Here is an 18,047-nt window from a genome sequence, read left to right on the forward strand (position 1 = left end):
GTATTTGTGTGTTTCAGAGAATTATGTCTTAGACGAAAATCTTGACTAATTCATCATTTTTAATTATCTCATTATTTTAATAATAATAATTCTCTATATGTCTTACATGAGTATGCTATTTAATTTAACAAGCCTATTTTATGTCGGTAGCCATTACTATTATCATCATTTTATAGGTGAGAAACTAAGGCATAGAAAGTTTGTTAAGTAACTTTCTCAAAACCATACAATTAGAAAATGTCACATCCAGGATTTATCAATCAATTTAAATATTCCTGTTTTAATATGTAATATGATTTTAAGTGGGATAGCGTATGTAATAAATATTGTAATTCAAAAGAAGATTCTTATGCTTAATTTCTATCTAAGTTTTGATTTATATAAACAGCTCTTCAGGAAATTGATTCCAGAATGATTTATCATGCACCTGTATGCCAGGCATTGTTCTTAATGCTATTGTTCTTATCTTTGAGGAGCTCCTAGTCTAATGGAAATGACTGATTAATACATATTTTGTAATGTGATACAGGCTATATAATAAAAGAATACTGAAAGTGCCACGTGAGCACAGAGCAGAAAATGACTTGCTGCATGCTTCCTACAAGTGTCACTGCTTATTTCCGTGGGAGAGAGGAATCCTTTCGGAAATTCCTCACTGAGGTGATATCTGAGCTGGGTTTGAAGGCAGATTAGGAGTTTATGACACAAGGCAAAGGACGGTCCACGTAAAGATGGATCCAAGCATATGTAAGAGTCTGGCTCGTGTAAGTACAATAAATAGGATGTACAGTTTTTACAGAACAGATTGCAGCCCTGGCCTGTGAAGCCTCATCTGTTACTGCAGTGAGCCTCTTGTACCCTCCTTACTACCAGCCATCCCACCCTGTTTTAACCTAACTCTGACTGCTGATAGCAGCAGTAACTTTGACTCTGTAGTCACCATCATTTGGAACTCTGAGAGAAAAGAGACAGAATGAGAAGAACCCCAGATTTCTGAGGGATCTGTTTAAGTCCGGTTTAATCTTCCAGCTAAGCCTTGGATCCGCTTATGGTCTTGGCTCTGTTGTCAGGTCTGAAGAAACTGCCAGGTGATGTCAGATCACTTATTTAATATTATGAAGCTAGTAAGTAGCAAAGGCTTAAACTCTGGCTCCCTGTTTCTGCTTACTCAGACCTAACCCAAGTTTCCCTTTCTGCCTAATTCTTGATCATATTGTGACTCTTACTTGTGGAATCAAATTTCTAGCCTGTTTACATGACCTGTTTTGACCCTAGTTAGTCAAACCAAGTTGCAACTCCTGCTTGTGGAATCAAACGTCCAGCTTAAGTCTCTCCGGTTTACGTTGGACAAGGTTTCCTTAGTCTTAGCTACCGCTTTGATCTGCCACAGCCGTCAGGATGGATTGCACCTCGACATGGAGAAAACAAAGTCCTCACAGCCGGACCAGTGAGCAACATCATGGTGAATGGAGAGAAGATTGAAGTTGTCATGGATTTCGTTTGACTTGGATCCACAATCAACAGCCATGGAAGCAGCAGTCGAGAAATCAAAAGATGCATTGCATTGGGTAAGTCTGCGTTTTTTTTTAAGGACCTCTTTAAAGTGTTGAAGAGCAAAGATGTCACCTTGAAGACCAGGGTGCCCCTGACACAAGCCATGGTATTTTCAATCACCTCATATGCATGTGAAAGCAGGACAGTGAATAAGGAAGACAGAAGAAGAATTGATGCCTTTGAATTGTGGTGTTGGCGAGGAATATTGAATATACCATGGACTGCCAGAAGAATGAACAAATCTGTCTTGGAAAAAGTACAGCCAGAATGCTCCTTAGAAGCAAGGGTGGCAAGACTTCATCTTACATACTTTCGACCATGTTGGCGAGGAATATTGAACATACCATGGACTGCAGAAGAAAGAACAAATCTGTCTTGGAGGAAGTACAGGCAGAATGCTCCCTTAGAAGCAAGGGTGGCAAGACTGCGTCTTACATACTTTGGACATGTTGTCAGGTGGGATCAGTGTCTGGAGAAGGACATCATGCTTGGCCAAGTACAGGGTCAGCGGAAAAGAGGAAGACCCTCCACAAGGTGGATTGACACGGTAGCTGCAACAGTGGGCTCAAGCATAACAATGATTGTAAGGATGGCACAAGACTGGGCAGTGTTTTGTTCTGTTGTGCATAGGGTCGCTATGAGTCAGAACTGACTCCACGGCACCTAACAACAACAACAATGGTAATTAGTCACCAGTGCCCTCAGCGCCAAGTCACCACCCTACCCAACCAGCTCATTCATCTGAACTCTTATTGTGTCTCACCTGGAGCAGAGCAAAAGGCAGCAGTAATTAATTGTGTGTGTATATGTATCTTTCCTAAATGCAGTAATTTTAAGAGGGTAATTAATTTTATTCTTCATTGACTTCTTTGCTTCACGTGTCATTTAGCATATGCTTTGTAAAATAAATTTTAAGTGTTTACTCATTAGTTATGGAAGCTTTTTTTTCTTTATTGTTAAATAATGTATTTGTTTTCTGTAGGAACAAAGATGATCATCTTTTTTTGAGGACCAAATTATTTTAATTCTTTTGATTTTGATTATTTAAAAGTGATTTGATGTCTTTGTATAAGATTCTTGATAAACTTATATGTGCATTCTTTACCCCTTTAGAATCGGCCTGCAGGGTGATAAGGCTGATCCAAGGACGAGTAGCTTCTTATATATTCTAGATATTCTCCCAAGGTAAAAATGTAGTTTCTTGTACAAGCTTACCTTAAATTTAAAACTTTGGATCTGGACAAATGTGATGTTTATCATTTTGTAGAGATTAGCAGCTTATGTACATTCCATTCAGATACCGTGCATGTTATTTATCTTCCACTGCCGTGACTAATGGAATAACTGCAAATGTCTCATGAGTCCACCGTTGCCAGCACAGTGAGTGACAGGGAATTCCAAGCCTAATACTTAAGTTCTATTGCTTCTGCTCATGTATTATGCGAATGTTGCTAATATTAATGAATGCTGTTGCCCTGGTCTAGAAACTTGTGCTAGCCTAAGAACCTTCATCCTGTGAATGGCAGCCCCTTTTGTAATGTAGAGGCTTTTTGTGAATCCATGTTTTGAGATAAGCTTCAGTGGAAATAAACACATCAAATATTAGCTTTTTTAGGTGTGCAGTGCTTCTGGGAAAAATGACTAAAATATGAACTGTCTTCATCCCTTATGAAATTTCCTTGTAAAAAGAGAGAATTCAGAAGTGTACTTACCTCATGTTTCCCACAAGTAATGATTTTCCTTACTTTTACAGCGTCTCAGTAATGAGATCTTGGAATTCCATTTGTTTTTTGTTTTTTAGATTAAAAAAATTACCGAAGTATATTCTTTTAGAAAATGTCAAAGGTTTTGAAGTGTCTTCAACAAGGTAAAAATGTCTTGTCTACATCTTAGACTTGGAGTGTTTTATAGTAGGAGCTATTGTGAAATAAAGGTCTTAGAAATAAACATATAAATTCTGACATCTTACAGATTGTACTCCTTAGTAGTGATTTTGGCTAATTAATAATGTAAAGTAATACAAAGTTTGGTGCAACTGATTTTCTCCCACTTTGATACGTTTGAATTTTTTCAGAACAAGCTCTAATTTAAGTGAGAATTGTATTTTTCAATTTTAGTGCTTTTATTGGTGCCAAGGAGCCCTGGTGGTACAGTGGTTAAGCTCGGCTGTTAACTGAAAAGTTGGCAGTTCAAATCCACCAGCTGCTCCACAGGAGAAAGATGAGGTAGTCTGCTCCTGTAAAGATTTACAGCCTTGGAAAACCTATGAGCAGTTCTACTCTGTCCTGTAAGGTCAATATGAGTCAGAATAGACTCAACGGCAATGAGTTAATGGGTTATTGGTGCATATTTCTTTAGAAATAGGACTGTTTTCAGTAAGGGTTGGTCTTGTGGAGAGGCATTTTCTGGAATTCAATGGAAGAACCGAGCCCTGCATCAGGGCCCTTTCGCATGGTATCCCAACTGAAGAGAAAGCTTCCATCTACTTTGGCTCGTCTGCTCTCTGTAACAGTGCCCCTATCTGATTTGCTACACTGAAGATATAGTTCCATTTCCCATGGCAGATTTATCATCATTAGGATTAGGGGTTCTAACCCCCATCATTTTTGATAAATGATCTGGCAGCTTTATTGTATTAGAGAATTATCTATAAAATAGCTTTATTAAATGCCGGAAACTCTGGTGGCATAGTGGTTAAGTGCTACTACTGCTAACCAAAGGGCCGGCAGTTTGAATCTGCCAGGCACTCTTTGGAAACTCTATGGGGCAGTTCTACTCTGTCGTATAGGGTCGCTATGAGTCGGAATCGACTTGACGGCACTGGGTTTTTTTTTTGTTGTTGTTATTAAATGCCATTTTCAAGCACTGGAGTTAATAAAGATTTAGGATTTTTTTCTTTCCCCTAAAAAACCTGAGTGAAGGTACAAATTTGCACTTAAAATGAAATTTTAGGTATAGTATTTTATATATAATAACCCTGTTTCAACTATAGGGTGAAAGCTTTTCTTTTTTTGTTTCCATTTTTTTCTCTTTAGAGACATGTTGATACAAACAATAGAAAACTGCGGCTTTCAGCACCAAGAATTTCTGTTATCTCCAAATTCTGTAGGTACCATATATTTAAGGGCTTTTTTTCCCCCAAAGGGTATTTGACTCAATACACAGAATGGATCTATTTTGGATAATATTCTAGGTAAATTCTGAAATTAGTTCAGACATAGGTTACTTTCTAAAGAATGTAGTATGTCTATAGATTCTTTTATACATTTTTAATGAAACTGTTATATAACTTGAAGCTAAGAGTATGTATTTTTCTTTCTGCATGAAATATGGTTTGATATTTCTAAAGTAATGCTTAATAATGCTTCAAAAAGAACCCAAAATCGAAAACAGAATGAGTATATGATAATTTTCTAATTACTTTTTTGTGATATAATATTAAAATGTAAACATTACTTCCATCTCATGAGTATGTATATTTGAAGTAATTAGTTATGCTATTTGGCAGATCTTTGATTTTGCAAGTATCAACATCTGTTTTTTCTTTTGTAATTATTCTTGTTAATTTCTTATCACTTTAGCTGTATTTTACAGTCCTTTACCCTGAAACTATAAGAAAATCCGTATCACAGATAAGATATACAAGCTATGGAAATTGGTAGTATATCTGATCTCTTTTTAAATTTATTTCATATTTATTGCCTTTTAACTTCTGAAAATTATTGAATCCTTTTTTCATATATGTAAAATGAGGTAATAAAAAGCCAAGAATAGCTATACTTGAATTTCATTTTTTATGATTGCTGTATTATCAATGGAGCTCCGGTGCCACAGTGGTGAAGTGCTCAGCTGCTAACTGAAATGTCTACAGTTCAAACCTACAAGCCCCTCTGCAGGAGAACGATGTGACAGCCTGCTTCCATCGAGATTACAGCCTTGGAAACTCTATGGGGCAGTTCTACTTTGTCCTATAGGGTTGCTATGAGTTGGAATCAACTCGATGGCAGTGGGTTTGGTTTTTTGGGTTATATTTTCAATAATGGGTGTAAAAATGTCCATATAACTTCTTACCTGAGAAATAGAAAATGAAAGTGACTAAGACATGGTTCATCAGATTCAATCCTTATTTCATTCAAATAAAGGTACAGAGCAACAGTTAAAAGCGTGAAGAATTTTCTACAAAGATTTCTCCCAGAAATCAGTAGCAGAATTTGCTTTGGAAGAAGCTAAATGTATACCTGTACGAGTTTTTTTTTCCCAAGTGGCTAATAATTGGTACCAAAACCAAAACGAAACCCTTTGCCATCGAGTCTGTTCTGATTCATAGCAACCCTATAGGACTGAGTAGAGCTGCCCCATAGGGTTTCCAGGGAGCAGCTGGTGGATTTGAACTGCTGACGTTTTGAATAGCAGCTGATCCCCTAACCACCGCACCACCAGGGCTCCATGGTAGTTTCAGATCTCCTTGGTTCCTGTACCAACTGACTGCTGTGCTTTCCCCCCAGCTTGGCATTCCAAACTCCAGGCTGCGGTACTTCCTTATCGCAAAGCTTCAGTCAGAGCCATTGCCTTTTCAAGCTCCTGGTCAGGTATTATTGTCATTCATTCATTTCTTGTGAAATACTGCAGTCTGCTAATTTATTTTCAAGAACTACTTTGTATAGGTTTATATGTGTCCTGTAGAGTCCAGTGAGTGAACCATGCCCTAGGTCCATCTTCAAGGCCTTTTTCCTCTGCTCATGCCACTTTTATTGCTTTAAACAAAACGAAACACAGACTTTTCTTTCATCATTAGGAAAAAGTTTAAAGTAAAAAATACCACTAATGCTGCTGCTTCCTCCTCCCCCCGTAACTCCCCTTCTGAACATCGATGATTTTGCGTTTATCGTTTTTTCCCTAATAGAAGCCAGTGGCTGCTTTTGATAAAATTCAATATGCTATCTTTAAAATGCCTTAAGAGTATTTTAACGTACTGGTTGCAGTTTTTTGAAGTCAATGCTATTTAGCTTTAACTGGTATGGTAATGATTAATACAAGCCAGAATGTAATGCTCAACTCTCATAGATAGGATCCCTAATTCTGCAAACAGTTTTACGTACTTTGTCAAAAAGGGGCATAGACAACAGAGAGGTTCAATAAAACGCTCTGTACCCATCATAGTTAAGAACTCAAAGTCATAGTTAAGAACTCAAATTACTATGACACCAATTTTTGCCCTTTCCCTTAATGGACAATTCCAAAAACAGTGTATAAAGTGTATTAACAAAGACTTCATCATTAAAAATTCCTGGAACTGTTTTTCTTTTACAAAATGAGACTTTATACGTGATTATGGGTTGTACAGAAACAGGTTTTTCCTAAGGGACTCATGAGTAGAAATAACCTTTCAGCGTGAAAAGTGCTTTTCTTTTTTTGATCACTATTTTTCTTTCAGCCCCTGGAAATTTTCCTTTTTAATGAAAGGAGTATGGCAAGCTTTGATCCAGATACATTTTCTGGAAATGCTAATACTGCTTTCTAAACTTCTTTTCCAAATATGATGCGGTTATATTCAACATGCTTTCTATTACTTAGTTAAATGTTTTGATTAACAAATACAGAGAGCAGTCACCCCATGAAATAAATCATTAGTAACCTGATGACACTATAGCCATAGGATGAATAACTTGTACAAAAACAAGCAAACCACAATTTCTATCTTTTTAATGGCCACTGAGATTTTTGCATAATGTTGACTAACCAAAACCAAACCAAGCCGGTTGCCCCTGAGTCAATTCCAACTCATAGGGACCCTATAGGACAGAGTAGAACTGTTCCATAGGGCTTCTTAGGAGTGCCCAGTGGATTCAAACTGCCCACCTTTTGGTTAGCAGCTGAACGCTTAACCACTGTGCCACCAGGGCTCCTAATGTTGACTGGATATTATTAATTTGTCTTTTATTTTTAATAAGGCTTTTGACAGTTTGTATATTTTTACTTAATTCCAGATACTGTTGGAGTTTCCCAAAATTGGATCTGAAAATCCACAAAAACATGCAATAGATGCAGAAAAGAAAACTGAAGAAAAGAAAATTGAACCAAATATTTGCCTTGATGGTAGCACACAATGCTCTGGAAAAGAGACCATACTTTTTAAGCTTGAAACCGCAAAAGAAGTAGACAGGAAACATCAACAGAACAGTGATCTCTCTGTTCAGATGCTAAAAGATTTTCTTGAACATGACATTGACATAAATCAGTACTTTTTGTCACCAAAGTTATTGCAGCGATATGCTTTTATTTTAGATATTGTTAAGCCCACTTGCAGAAGATCCACGTGCTTTACAAAAGGGTAGGTTTTAAAGAGACTCTGTTCATGATACATCCAAAATAACCAGGTTCTTATAGCTATGTTTTTTTTTAGTTCTTCCGAAAATAACAAGGAGCATTTTATAAAATGTTTCTGCTAGAATGATTTTTTTTCACCCTTAATTGCGTGCTTCGTGTTCCAGTAGAATGCACAAGTGAACATTCTTTCTGGCAGAACATTATGTGCACAACCCACAAAAATGCTCATAAAGGACAGTGCCTTTTGTCTGGTGACCTTCCTAGGAGCTCCATTACCCCTGGTGGAAATACGGTTCTATAGATGGTGAACTGCTAATTGTTTAACACTTTTTTTTTTTTTTTTTTTGTCGTGGCACATCAGACTTCAAAATTTGTATCTTCTCTCATGATCAATGTATATAAGAAGAAATTAAATTTGAATCTAAAGAAATAAAAATGAATCACCTGGAACACATTAATTTCTCAATTTAAATTTTATTCAGATTTTTGAATAATATGTTCCCATGGTTCAAAATTCAAAAGGTACAATGGTTCTAAGACTTCCTTCCACTTTCATTCCTCTGCCATATAGTCTCCTTCCTACAGGCAACCAGTGCTATGAGTTTACTGTATAATCTTCCAAAGGTATGATATGTGAGGTTGTATTTAAATATACATGTATATTTTTATTCCCCCTTTAAGTAAACAGTAACATACTTTTATACATTATTACATACCTATTTTTTTTTAGTGCATAGTATAAATCTGATATTATTTCATATCAGTACATAGAGAACTTTTCTATTCACATGTTGTTGTTGTTATTAGATGCTCTCGAGTCAGTTCCGACTCATAGTGACCCTGTGCACAACAGAAAGAAACGCTGCCCAGTCCTGCACCATCATCACAATTGTTGTTACGCTTGAACCCATTGTTGCTGCCACTGTGTCCGTCCATCTATTGAGGGTTGTCCTCTTTTTCGCTGACCCTCTACTTTACCAAGCGTGATGTCCTTCTCCAGGGGCTGATCTCTCCTGACAACATGTCCAAAGTATGTGAGATGTAGTCTCGCCATCCTCCCTATGGCTGCTAACCAAAAAGGTCCACAGTTTGAATCCACTAGGAGCTCCTTGGAAACCCTATGGGCCAGTTCTGCTCTGCTGTATAGGGTCGCTATGAGTTGGAATCAACTCGATGACAACAGGTGTTAGGGAAAAAATTATGGTAGTATATTCAACAGCCAGCTTGGCAGTGATCTTAGAGAAAGAAATATTACTAATACCTTGCATTTCTGTAGTGTTTTATACTTTTTGTGAACATATTTTTTATACAGTAGTCTAATTGTGTGAAAAAGACAATAACAACATGCTTCATTACAGTGAGAGACAGACACAGGCTCCGTGGGCTGTGTGTGCCAGAGTGTGCTAAATAAGCTTGTATGTTGCTGAGATGAAATCATGATTTGGGCATTATAAAAAATAGGAGCAATTTATTTTCACCTACATAACATTTGGTTTAATGTGGCAGAGATGGCCAATATTGAATGGCATTTGAATACAAAGTCCTAAGCAGTGCATACTTTCTAGTGGTGAACTTTAAAGAAATGACAGCTAATACAAGGACCTAATTAAACGGTGTTTACACAGCTCAGAAAACTGCCGCATTTAGTTGCTGAGAAGTTTAAATAGGAAGATCTTACCTAGTCCTTTACCTACTGCTTTTTAAATTAGAAGGCATACTTATGTAATATTATTCAAAATATTTCAGCATGATGTAACTATATCGATTGATTAACTATCTCAAGAAGCGTTTTAAGAAATTTAGCACAACAAATATGTTCTGTGCTCTATAATATTTTGTTAATTTTTCAGTTATGGAAGATTTATAGAAGGGACAGGATCTGTGTTACAAACTGCAGAAGATGTACAGGTACTATGTAAGTTTTAAAAGTAAATTAAAATATTTGAAAATAATATTTCAAATAAAATTATGTTTAGTGCTTTAAGAATGTTGAAATAATTTTATGTGTTCTCCTAAGAATAAATATATGTGTATATATATTCATAGAGATATCTGTATCTATATATATGATTCTTCACTACAGAGTAAATCTTGTCGCTGGATATGAGTTTATCTACAAGGAATGTTCTACATTTTAATTTTCCTGTGTTCTTATTCTTACCATCGGCATTTCTCTTTATTCCATAAATAAAAAAAATTTTTTTTATAAATAGCAGATTAAAATTCAGCCTCAGTGTTTAATGTTCTCTAAAATAATACATAAATCTTAATATTTTGACCTTTCTTTGGGGCACATAATATAAAACTGCCTTTTAAGGTTAAAAAAGTCTGTGTTATAGAAGTGTCCTTTTTTAATACTTCAGCTGTAAATCCTTCATGATGTAATGGTTGATTACAAGCCTGATATATGGCAAGTTTTATATAGTTTTAAAGTGAAATTACATTGTCTTCTTCATGCTGTTTGCAGCTCTTACTGTTAACAAACTTTACCCCTGGTAAGATGCTATCCTGAGCAAATTATGTCTGGATTTGAGAAATCGTTTCTTTAAGTATTTAATCTTTTTAAAAAAATCTTTATTTGGTGAAATTTACTATAAACAATAAATGTTATAATGATCTACTTGTTAGCATTATAGAATTGACACCATCGGTCTGTCAAGTTTCCTTTATATCTTTCACTACATTTCTTTTATACCATATTGTCATTTATTGTTTACATTCTTATTTAATTTTTTTGAGAGAGATCAAAAATGAAAAATCCTGAAAAGTATTCTGATCTGTTCAACATCAAGCATTTTTTTCTTTTTTCAGAGTTGGCCAGTTACAAGAGAAATATGTAGTTTATTACACAGAGACATTTTGCCCTGTGGAGTGCATTTTGCTACTATGTGTATATGTCCATCATTTTTAAACTGTCTCACAATAGGTAATCTTATTTTAAGAAATCTAGTTGCACACTACTTTATCAGTTACCTTGGGTGTTTTCTTACAGATTGAGAGTATCTACAAATCTCTCAGCAATTTGTCGGAAGAAGAAAAGATAACAAAATTGTTAATGCTTAAACTGCGATATTTCACTCCTAAAGAAATAGCAAATCTTCTTGGATTTCCTCCAGAGTTCGGTATGTAGGCTACATACAGACTGTAGTTTTCATTTATTAAAGGTCTCAGAATTTATTAGGGACTCACATGTGTGTTTTATGAACAAACCCTGGGCCAGCTAGATGTTTTACATTTTCCTTTCCTCCTCCTTCTCCTTATAACTGCTTCAGTTAATTCCCTTCACACTCAGTTCTTCTCCCCCTTTATTCCAGCAGTGGTCCAGGTGGGGTGTGGTGGCAGAAGTGGCAAATCAGCAATTCACCTCTCTGCACAGTTTGTTTTTAATAGCATCCCCTTCTCCAGCTTGTTTTCTTGCTTCCAGAGGTCCTATCCTAGCAATACCACACTAGGTCTTGTGAAAGAATGCCTAGGATTGTCTTTTTTATGAAGGATTTTTTTTTTTTTTTTTTTGTGGAAGGTGTATTTGTATTTACTCTTCTCAAAGACACGGCCTTACCAAATGTGTGCCATTTTTCTTTCCTACAAGATTTAAGTGGAGAGGGGAGAAGGTGGAGAAGGGCCTAGGAAGGAGCTTTCCTAACAGAAGGAAAGGGTGACTCAGGAGCGTAGATCCTGAATTGAAGAAAAGGTGAGAGGATCTGAAGCAAGGAATCTCAAGAGTAAAAATGAAGTTGTAGAGTGAGCAAGGCAAACCCTTAACCCCATTTACATACAGTCAGGGCAATCCAGGGATTATTGTGTTAAGAAATTTGACACACTGCCTTTGCCTTCTTAGAACAGCCCCAGCCCACACTGTGTGATTCCACTTCAGCGGGCTGGTACGCTCAGCTTGTAAGGAGCCACCAGTTTCTTAGGGCCGGGCATGGGTGTGCTCCCGGTACCCGGCTCATGGAAAGGGGGTAGACCTCCCTAACGCGCTTCTAGGGCTACAGAGGGAGGAAGTGTGTATTTGTTTGCCCTGTAAGTTTGAATGAATTTCCCCCCACAGAAAAGCCAAACTTTGCTAAATCCAGTGCTGCTGTAATATGAATATAGTACCATTCTTGAAGTACTTAATGTGTTAAATAGATCATGTTTTAAGTAATCAGTAATGGATTTACAGATGAGGTTTTAGAGTACAGTACTTTCTGTACACTGGGAACAAGCTGCCAATATAATTTGATTGCTCTCTTGGTAGTAGATTCTCGTGCTGTAGTCAGAGCAACCAGGTTTGTTTAGCACTCCATGCCTTTTTCCTGGTGATCTCATTCAGTCCCAGATATCCTGGGGAGTGTTATTAAGAGAAACACAGACTTTCCTTGTCTATCCCAAAGTGAGTGAGAACATCACAAAACAAAGAGCTGAGATTTCAGCTCAAGAACTGTAATTCCCAGTCTGTTTTCCAATTTTTTAAAAAAAAAAGTGTTAGGGACTTGAGCAATCAGAGGTATTTTATATAGTACTAAAATGAAAAAAGAGATTGACTGTCTCATAAAAACTTACTGCTTGTTTTTTCAAGTACTAGTCACTTTGATAACACTGAAACTTCTTAAGGAATATAGGACCCCAGAGCCAGGATGTCCAAATTCGAATCCTAGTCAGCTTTAACTTATTTTGCTTCAATTTACTCATCTGTAAAATGGGGATAATTTTAGCACCTACTTTGACAGTTAAATAAGTTAAAAGAAAGTGCTTAGACAATTCTTGACACATAGAAAAAAATTTAAGTGTTAGTTTTTTTTTTATTTTTAAACGATAGACATTTATTTGCTTTTATAGATTTTTTACTATAAATATTTTTCTCATTATTTTTGAATTTCACGTGAGTAAAATAGTTTTCCATAGTTATCTGAAGATATCTATGTATAGTAAATAAAAGTAAACCTTTTAATAGCTTAAATTTATTTTGAAACGTGGTACATTTGTACAGTCAAGCTTGCTTCATGTGCATTTCTGATATTACTGACTCTGGATCCAAAATGGGCGTTGTGTGTCCGCTGGCAATGGTGGATTTGCATTGATCCCTTGTGCAGTTCATCCTGGTTCTCTTTGTGACTGGTGGCATGTGTGTGTGAAATAGTAGGCTTTGGAACAGAGGGACTCTAACCTGCACTTATTTGATGAAAGCCACTATCTTGACCTTGTTAGTTGTGTGTTTCTTAGTATTTATTGTTATTTTTAATACATCTCAGTTTTTAAAAAATCACCTTTTAACTTAAGGAAATTATGTAATTTTTCCTACTCATTAACATAAAATTTTTATAAATCTGACTTATTTGTTTTTAAACCTTCCTTCCCCTCTAATGTAATCTTAATATTTCAAAGATCATCCCTGGAATATACTAAATGCTTTGTTTATAAATACATTTGAACCTCTGGCTACTTTGAACTAAATAATTTTTTAGATAACATTGAGCAATGTGCTTACCTAAGACATATTTTCATTACAACAGCAATAGGTGATCATGTTTATTGCAACTATAGCTTTATTTTCGTAATCACTGTTATTTTATTGCAGCAAATATAATGTTAAGTGTTGATGAAGCAACTTTACCATAACCAGCTCTATCTTCTGGTTCTTACAAGTGTGTGAAACCTTGCTATTCTTAATGTTTTTAAAATTATTTCCTTTATTTTATTAATTTAATTTTTTAAATTTAGTTGCTATGCCAGAGGATACTAAATGAGAATTCTTGACATTGTAACTAGCATTGTAGTGTACAGTCTTATGCATGGCTATTTTTTATGCTGATATTTGAAAGGCTTTGTTTCAGCAAGTATAGTATATGTGGGCCAGTTTGTGTTGAGAAAAAGTGTAAGAAATAGAAGCCCAACATGAGAAAGTCAATTTGTGGAAGCAGAGCATAAAATCTATTGTGAGGGACTGTATCCAGAATATATAAAGAACTCTCACAACTTAACAATAAAAAGACAAATGATCCAGTTAAAAAATGGGCAAAGGATTTAAATATACATTTCTCCAAAGAAGAGATACAAATTGCCAAAAGCATATGAATAGATGCTCACATCATCAGTCATTAGGGAAATGCAAATCAAAACCCCAAGCGAGATCCCACTTCATACCCATTAGGATGGTTATTATCCAAAAATTGGAAAATAACAAGTGTTGGTGAAGATGTGGAGAAATTGGAATCCTCAGGCACTTCTGATGGGAATGTAAAATGGCACAGATGGTTTGGAAAATAGTCTGGCAGCTCCTCAAAGGTTCAATATAGAATTACTATATAACCCAGCAGTTCCACTCCTAGGTATATACCCAAGAGAATTGACAACACATATCCACACTAAATCTTATACACAAATGTTTATAATAGCCTTATTCACAATAGCCAAAAAGTAGAAACAACCCAAATGCCCATCAACAGATGAATGGAAAAACTAAATGTGGTGCATTTAATGCAGTCAAATATTATTTGGACATAAAAAAGAATGAAGTATTGGTACATGCTACAGTGTGGATGAACCTCAAAAACATTATGCTAAGTGAAAGACACCAGACACAAAAAGACCACGAATTTATTGTTGATTTCCATTTATGTGAAATATCCAGAAGAGGTAAATCCATAGAAACAGAAAGCAGTGATTGACAGGAATAGGGGAGAGGAAGGATAGGGGACAAGGGGAAATGGGGAATGACTGCTAATGGGTACAGGATTTTTTTTTTTAAGTGATGAAAGTGATCTGGAATTAGGTAGTGGTTGAGCATATCCTATGTACTGCCCGAAGAAATACAACCTAAGTGCTCCTTAGAAGGGTGGATAGCGAGACTTTGTCTTGCTTATTTTGGGCACATCATCAGGAAAGATCAATTGCTAGAAAAGGACATCATGGTTGGTAAAAGTAGAGGGTCAGCAAAAATGAGGAAAACGCTCAAATGGATTGACAGAGTAACCTTAACAATGGCCTCAAATGTATCAAAGATCATGGAGGTGGCGAAGGACCAGGCCGTGTTTTGTTGTGTTGTACTTAAGGTCACTATCTGTCGGAGCAGATTCCACAGCAACTAAAACAACAACAATGGTTGTAAAACTTTGTGACTATACTAAAAAACTATGAATTGTACACTTTAAAAAGGTGAATTTTATGGTATGTGAATTATATCTAAAAATATTGGTGTTATAAATAAAAAGAAATGTGAAATAATAGTAACCACTGCTTTTCCTAAAGTGCACTGATATGTGAATAACTATGAGTCCTGTGGATGTGATTTGTATATATGGGTATGCTGAACATACTATAATACTGTGTAACACTAAGTGAAAATATCACATTCTGTAGACAATGTGAAGTTATATAGTATTTTTGGCTCTAAATTCTTGTGTAAATAGCCACTTGTGATCTTACTAAAGGATGCATCCTTTTATATCTGGAAAGTAATATTACAAATGATTGTAATATAAATTATCGTTTCTCTTTTCTAGGATTTCCTGAGAATGTAACAGTGAAGCAGCGTTATTGCCTACTTGGAAATAGTCTCAATGTGCATATAGTAGCTAAACTAATCAAAATCCTATTTTGAAATAATTCTGAAAGATAGTCACAGTGTGACTATCCAGATAATGATCCTAAAATTCTTTTTTGAATTAGTTTTGACTGAATTATTTTACTCTTTTTTTAATAAGGAGTTTGGAATTTTTCACAAAAATACCATGAATTTGTTTCCTTAATTTTATATTGCTGTACTTTGTCGAATGAAATTTTTTGTTACACTTAATGGATAATATATTTTCATATGAAATTGTTGAATATATATGTAAAATATTCTTTTTATGGAAACCCTGGTGGTGTAATGGTTAAGAGCTACAGCTGCTAACCAAAACATCGACAGTTTGAATCCACCAGGTGCCCTTTGGAAACCATTTGGGGCAGTTCTACTCTGTCCTATAAGATTGCTATGAGTTGGAATCAACTTGATGGCAACGCATTTGGTTTATTTTTTTTATTATTCTTTTTATAACATGGTGTAGACAGATTTGGAATATTTGAATTTTAATGCTACATGAAGATTTTACAAAATGTCAACAGGCATAGTATAATGAACCTGAGAAATTTTTTTTGAATGCTAATTAAAGAAGTTGTTTTACAAACCCTGTCATTTTACATTTTTATTAAACAATTGCTCCTAATTCTAAGATGATTCTAGTTCTAGATTGTTTTAAATATTGACTGTTTTACTTAATTTCAATCCTTTTTACATTTCTTTATTTTTATCTAAACAAATGCATTTACTATTTTAAACCAAATTATCATCATTCAACTCACACAACAGCCTAAAGAATATGTTAAAAAAAAAAAAAAAAAAACACAAATGAACAAACAAAAAACAACCTACATTCTTGATTAGCTCTCCATCAGGAGGTGTCAGAAAATTTAGGTGGCTAGACGGCAGTGGGTTTTTTGAGTATCAGATTATCTTCTACCCATCCGAAAGGCAGAGCTCTTGTTCCCACTCCCTGTGTACACACTTCCCTTAGTTTGCTGTGATCAGAGTTTGCCTTTGCTTGCTTTTTCTGCTTATTGTTAGTTGGATTTATTCTCATCACATTCTAAGGAACATAACATGGAACTAAAATTCCATATGGCTCTATTTTATGAATTAACTTTTATAACTTTCTCTGCTATTTGGTAGACTTCTTGAAATTAGGCTTTCTAATCAGATTAGACTAAATCTTGTATCATGCATCCTTTTGGCTTTAATTCCAGTGATAAAAGCAAGTGACAAAGAGTAGAAAATGAGAATAAACAAGACTAGAAATTATATCACAAAGTTTTAATTCATATTTTTATTCTTAAAAAAGCAATCATTCTTCCTACCTTTTTTAAGAACTCATGGATTAATATGGACATAGGAAAGCTCTAGGCCAACACAGATACATCAAGCACCACACGTCTGCATTTTGTGTATGTCTCTAAAGACAGACCTTATTACAAGTGTCATGAATTTCAGTATACAACAATCAGATCACTTTGGCACACTCATGTAGGTTCTCTTCACTGCTGAAAGGTTACAAATCGAAAGCTTTTGAGTTTTATTAAAATAATCTCTATGATTATAGTTATACTATATTACAGTGCCCTATGCCCATGAGGAAAACCCTGGTGGCGTAGCAGTTAATTGCTGCGGCTACTAACCAAAGGGTTGGCAGTTCGAACCCGCCAGGCGCTCCTTGGAAACTCTATGGGGGCAGTTCTACTCTGTATGCCCTATGAGCAATGTTCAATGAGTATTGAGTTACAGCGCACCAACCGTAAACACATGAAAGCTCTATGGAGACATTCATTTACAAACTAGAAGACAATAGAGCTTTGTGAAATTTTTAAACTGTTGAATATTTGAAAATACTCAAGGGCACATGGTGATTTTTGACCTTAGTTCATAATAGAAAGTATATAGTAGCAAGCATAAAACTCTCACTTTCATGAAGAAATATTTACCAGAGTGCCATTTAATTAGGATACATATACGTGCATAATTTGTAAAATGTAATTTTATTTGAATGTCTATGTTATTGGTCATTAATATGCATAAACTTTGCCCTGGAAAGTCTGTTTTCTCATATTTGCACTTACAGTCAGTGTATTCAGAATTTTGGAAAATACAGCCTGTCCTTTTAAAGGGAACAATACATATGTAAATCCTTGCCATTTCTAACAGCAAACTGATTTTCTGTTCTCCCTTTTGCACCACTGTTGCTCTTTTTAGATAATTTTAAGGTATTTGTTACTCTGCCTCATGCTTTTAATACGTTCTCAGGACCCCAAAAAATGAATAAAGAAATGATCAAATGAATTAATACAAACATACTGAGTTATATTGGAAAATGATTTTGAAGAGGAGCTGGGTAGTCATTTTAGGAGAAGGAGTCAGAGCCTGATAATCCCTGGTGGCAGAGAGTGAGGCCCAGTGACAGCAGAGAGGGAGTGGGTCAGCTTGTTACTGCAGGAGTCAGTTTGCCCTTTTCAGAAGATCCTGAATATTCTGCCTATTAAGTCAGACTTGCACAGTGGTCACTGCCTTGAAAAGAGAGAAAATATTTCTCTCTTGACTACTGCCAACTGGTTTCTGTCACAAGATAAATTCTTTTAAAGAGGCAAAAACAGTG

General features: G+C 35.5%; 1 protein-coding gene across 5 annotated transcripts in view; it reads left to right on the plus strand.

The window, feature by feature from the left end:
• The window catches only part of TRDMT1 (tRNA aspartic acid methyltransferase 1), a 70,186-nt gene extending 54,126 nt beyond the window's left edge, over nucleotides 1–16,060 (plus strand). For 2 of the 5 annotated variants that reach the window (XM_049881909.1, XM_049881910.1), the window contains 8 exons: nucleotides 2,668–2,739; nucleotides 3,356–3,421; nucleotides 4,590–4,659; nucleotides 6,060–6,143; nucleotides 7,542–7,885; nucleotides 9,732–9,789; nucleotides 10,874–11,003; nucleotides 15,366–16,060. In XM_049881909.1, the coding sequence (XP_049737866.1) occupies nucleotides 2,668–2,739; nucleotides 3,356–3,421; nucleotides 4,590–4,659; nucleotides 6,060–6,143; nucleotides 7,542–7,885; nucleotides 9,732–9,789; nucleotides 10,874–11,003; nucleotides 15,366–15,463 (922 nt within the window). In that variant the 3' untranslated portion in view covers nucleotides 15,464–16,060. Of the gene's footprint in view, nucleotides 1–2,667; nucleotides 2,740–3,355; nucleotides 3,422–4,589; nucleotides 4,660–6,059; nucleotides 6,144–7,541; nucleotides 7,886–9,731; nucleotides 9,797–10,873; nucleotides 11,004–15,365 lie in introns of those variants that run through there. The other 3 variants (XM_049881911.1, XM_049881913.1, XM_049881912.1) reach the window with 3 other exon arrangements.
• Nucleotides 16,061–18,047: the final 1,987 nt, after the last annotated feature.

Source organism: Elephas maximus, chromosome 4 (genome assembly GCF_024166365.1).
Source record: "Elephas maximus indicus isolate mEleMax1 chromosome 4, mEleMax1 primary haplotype, whole genome shotgun sequence".
In the NCBI taxonomy this organism is placed as follows: Eukaryota; Metazoa; Chordata; class Mammalia; order Proboscidea; family Elephantidae; genus Elephas; species Elephas maximus.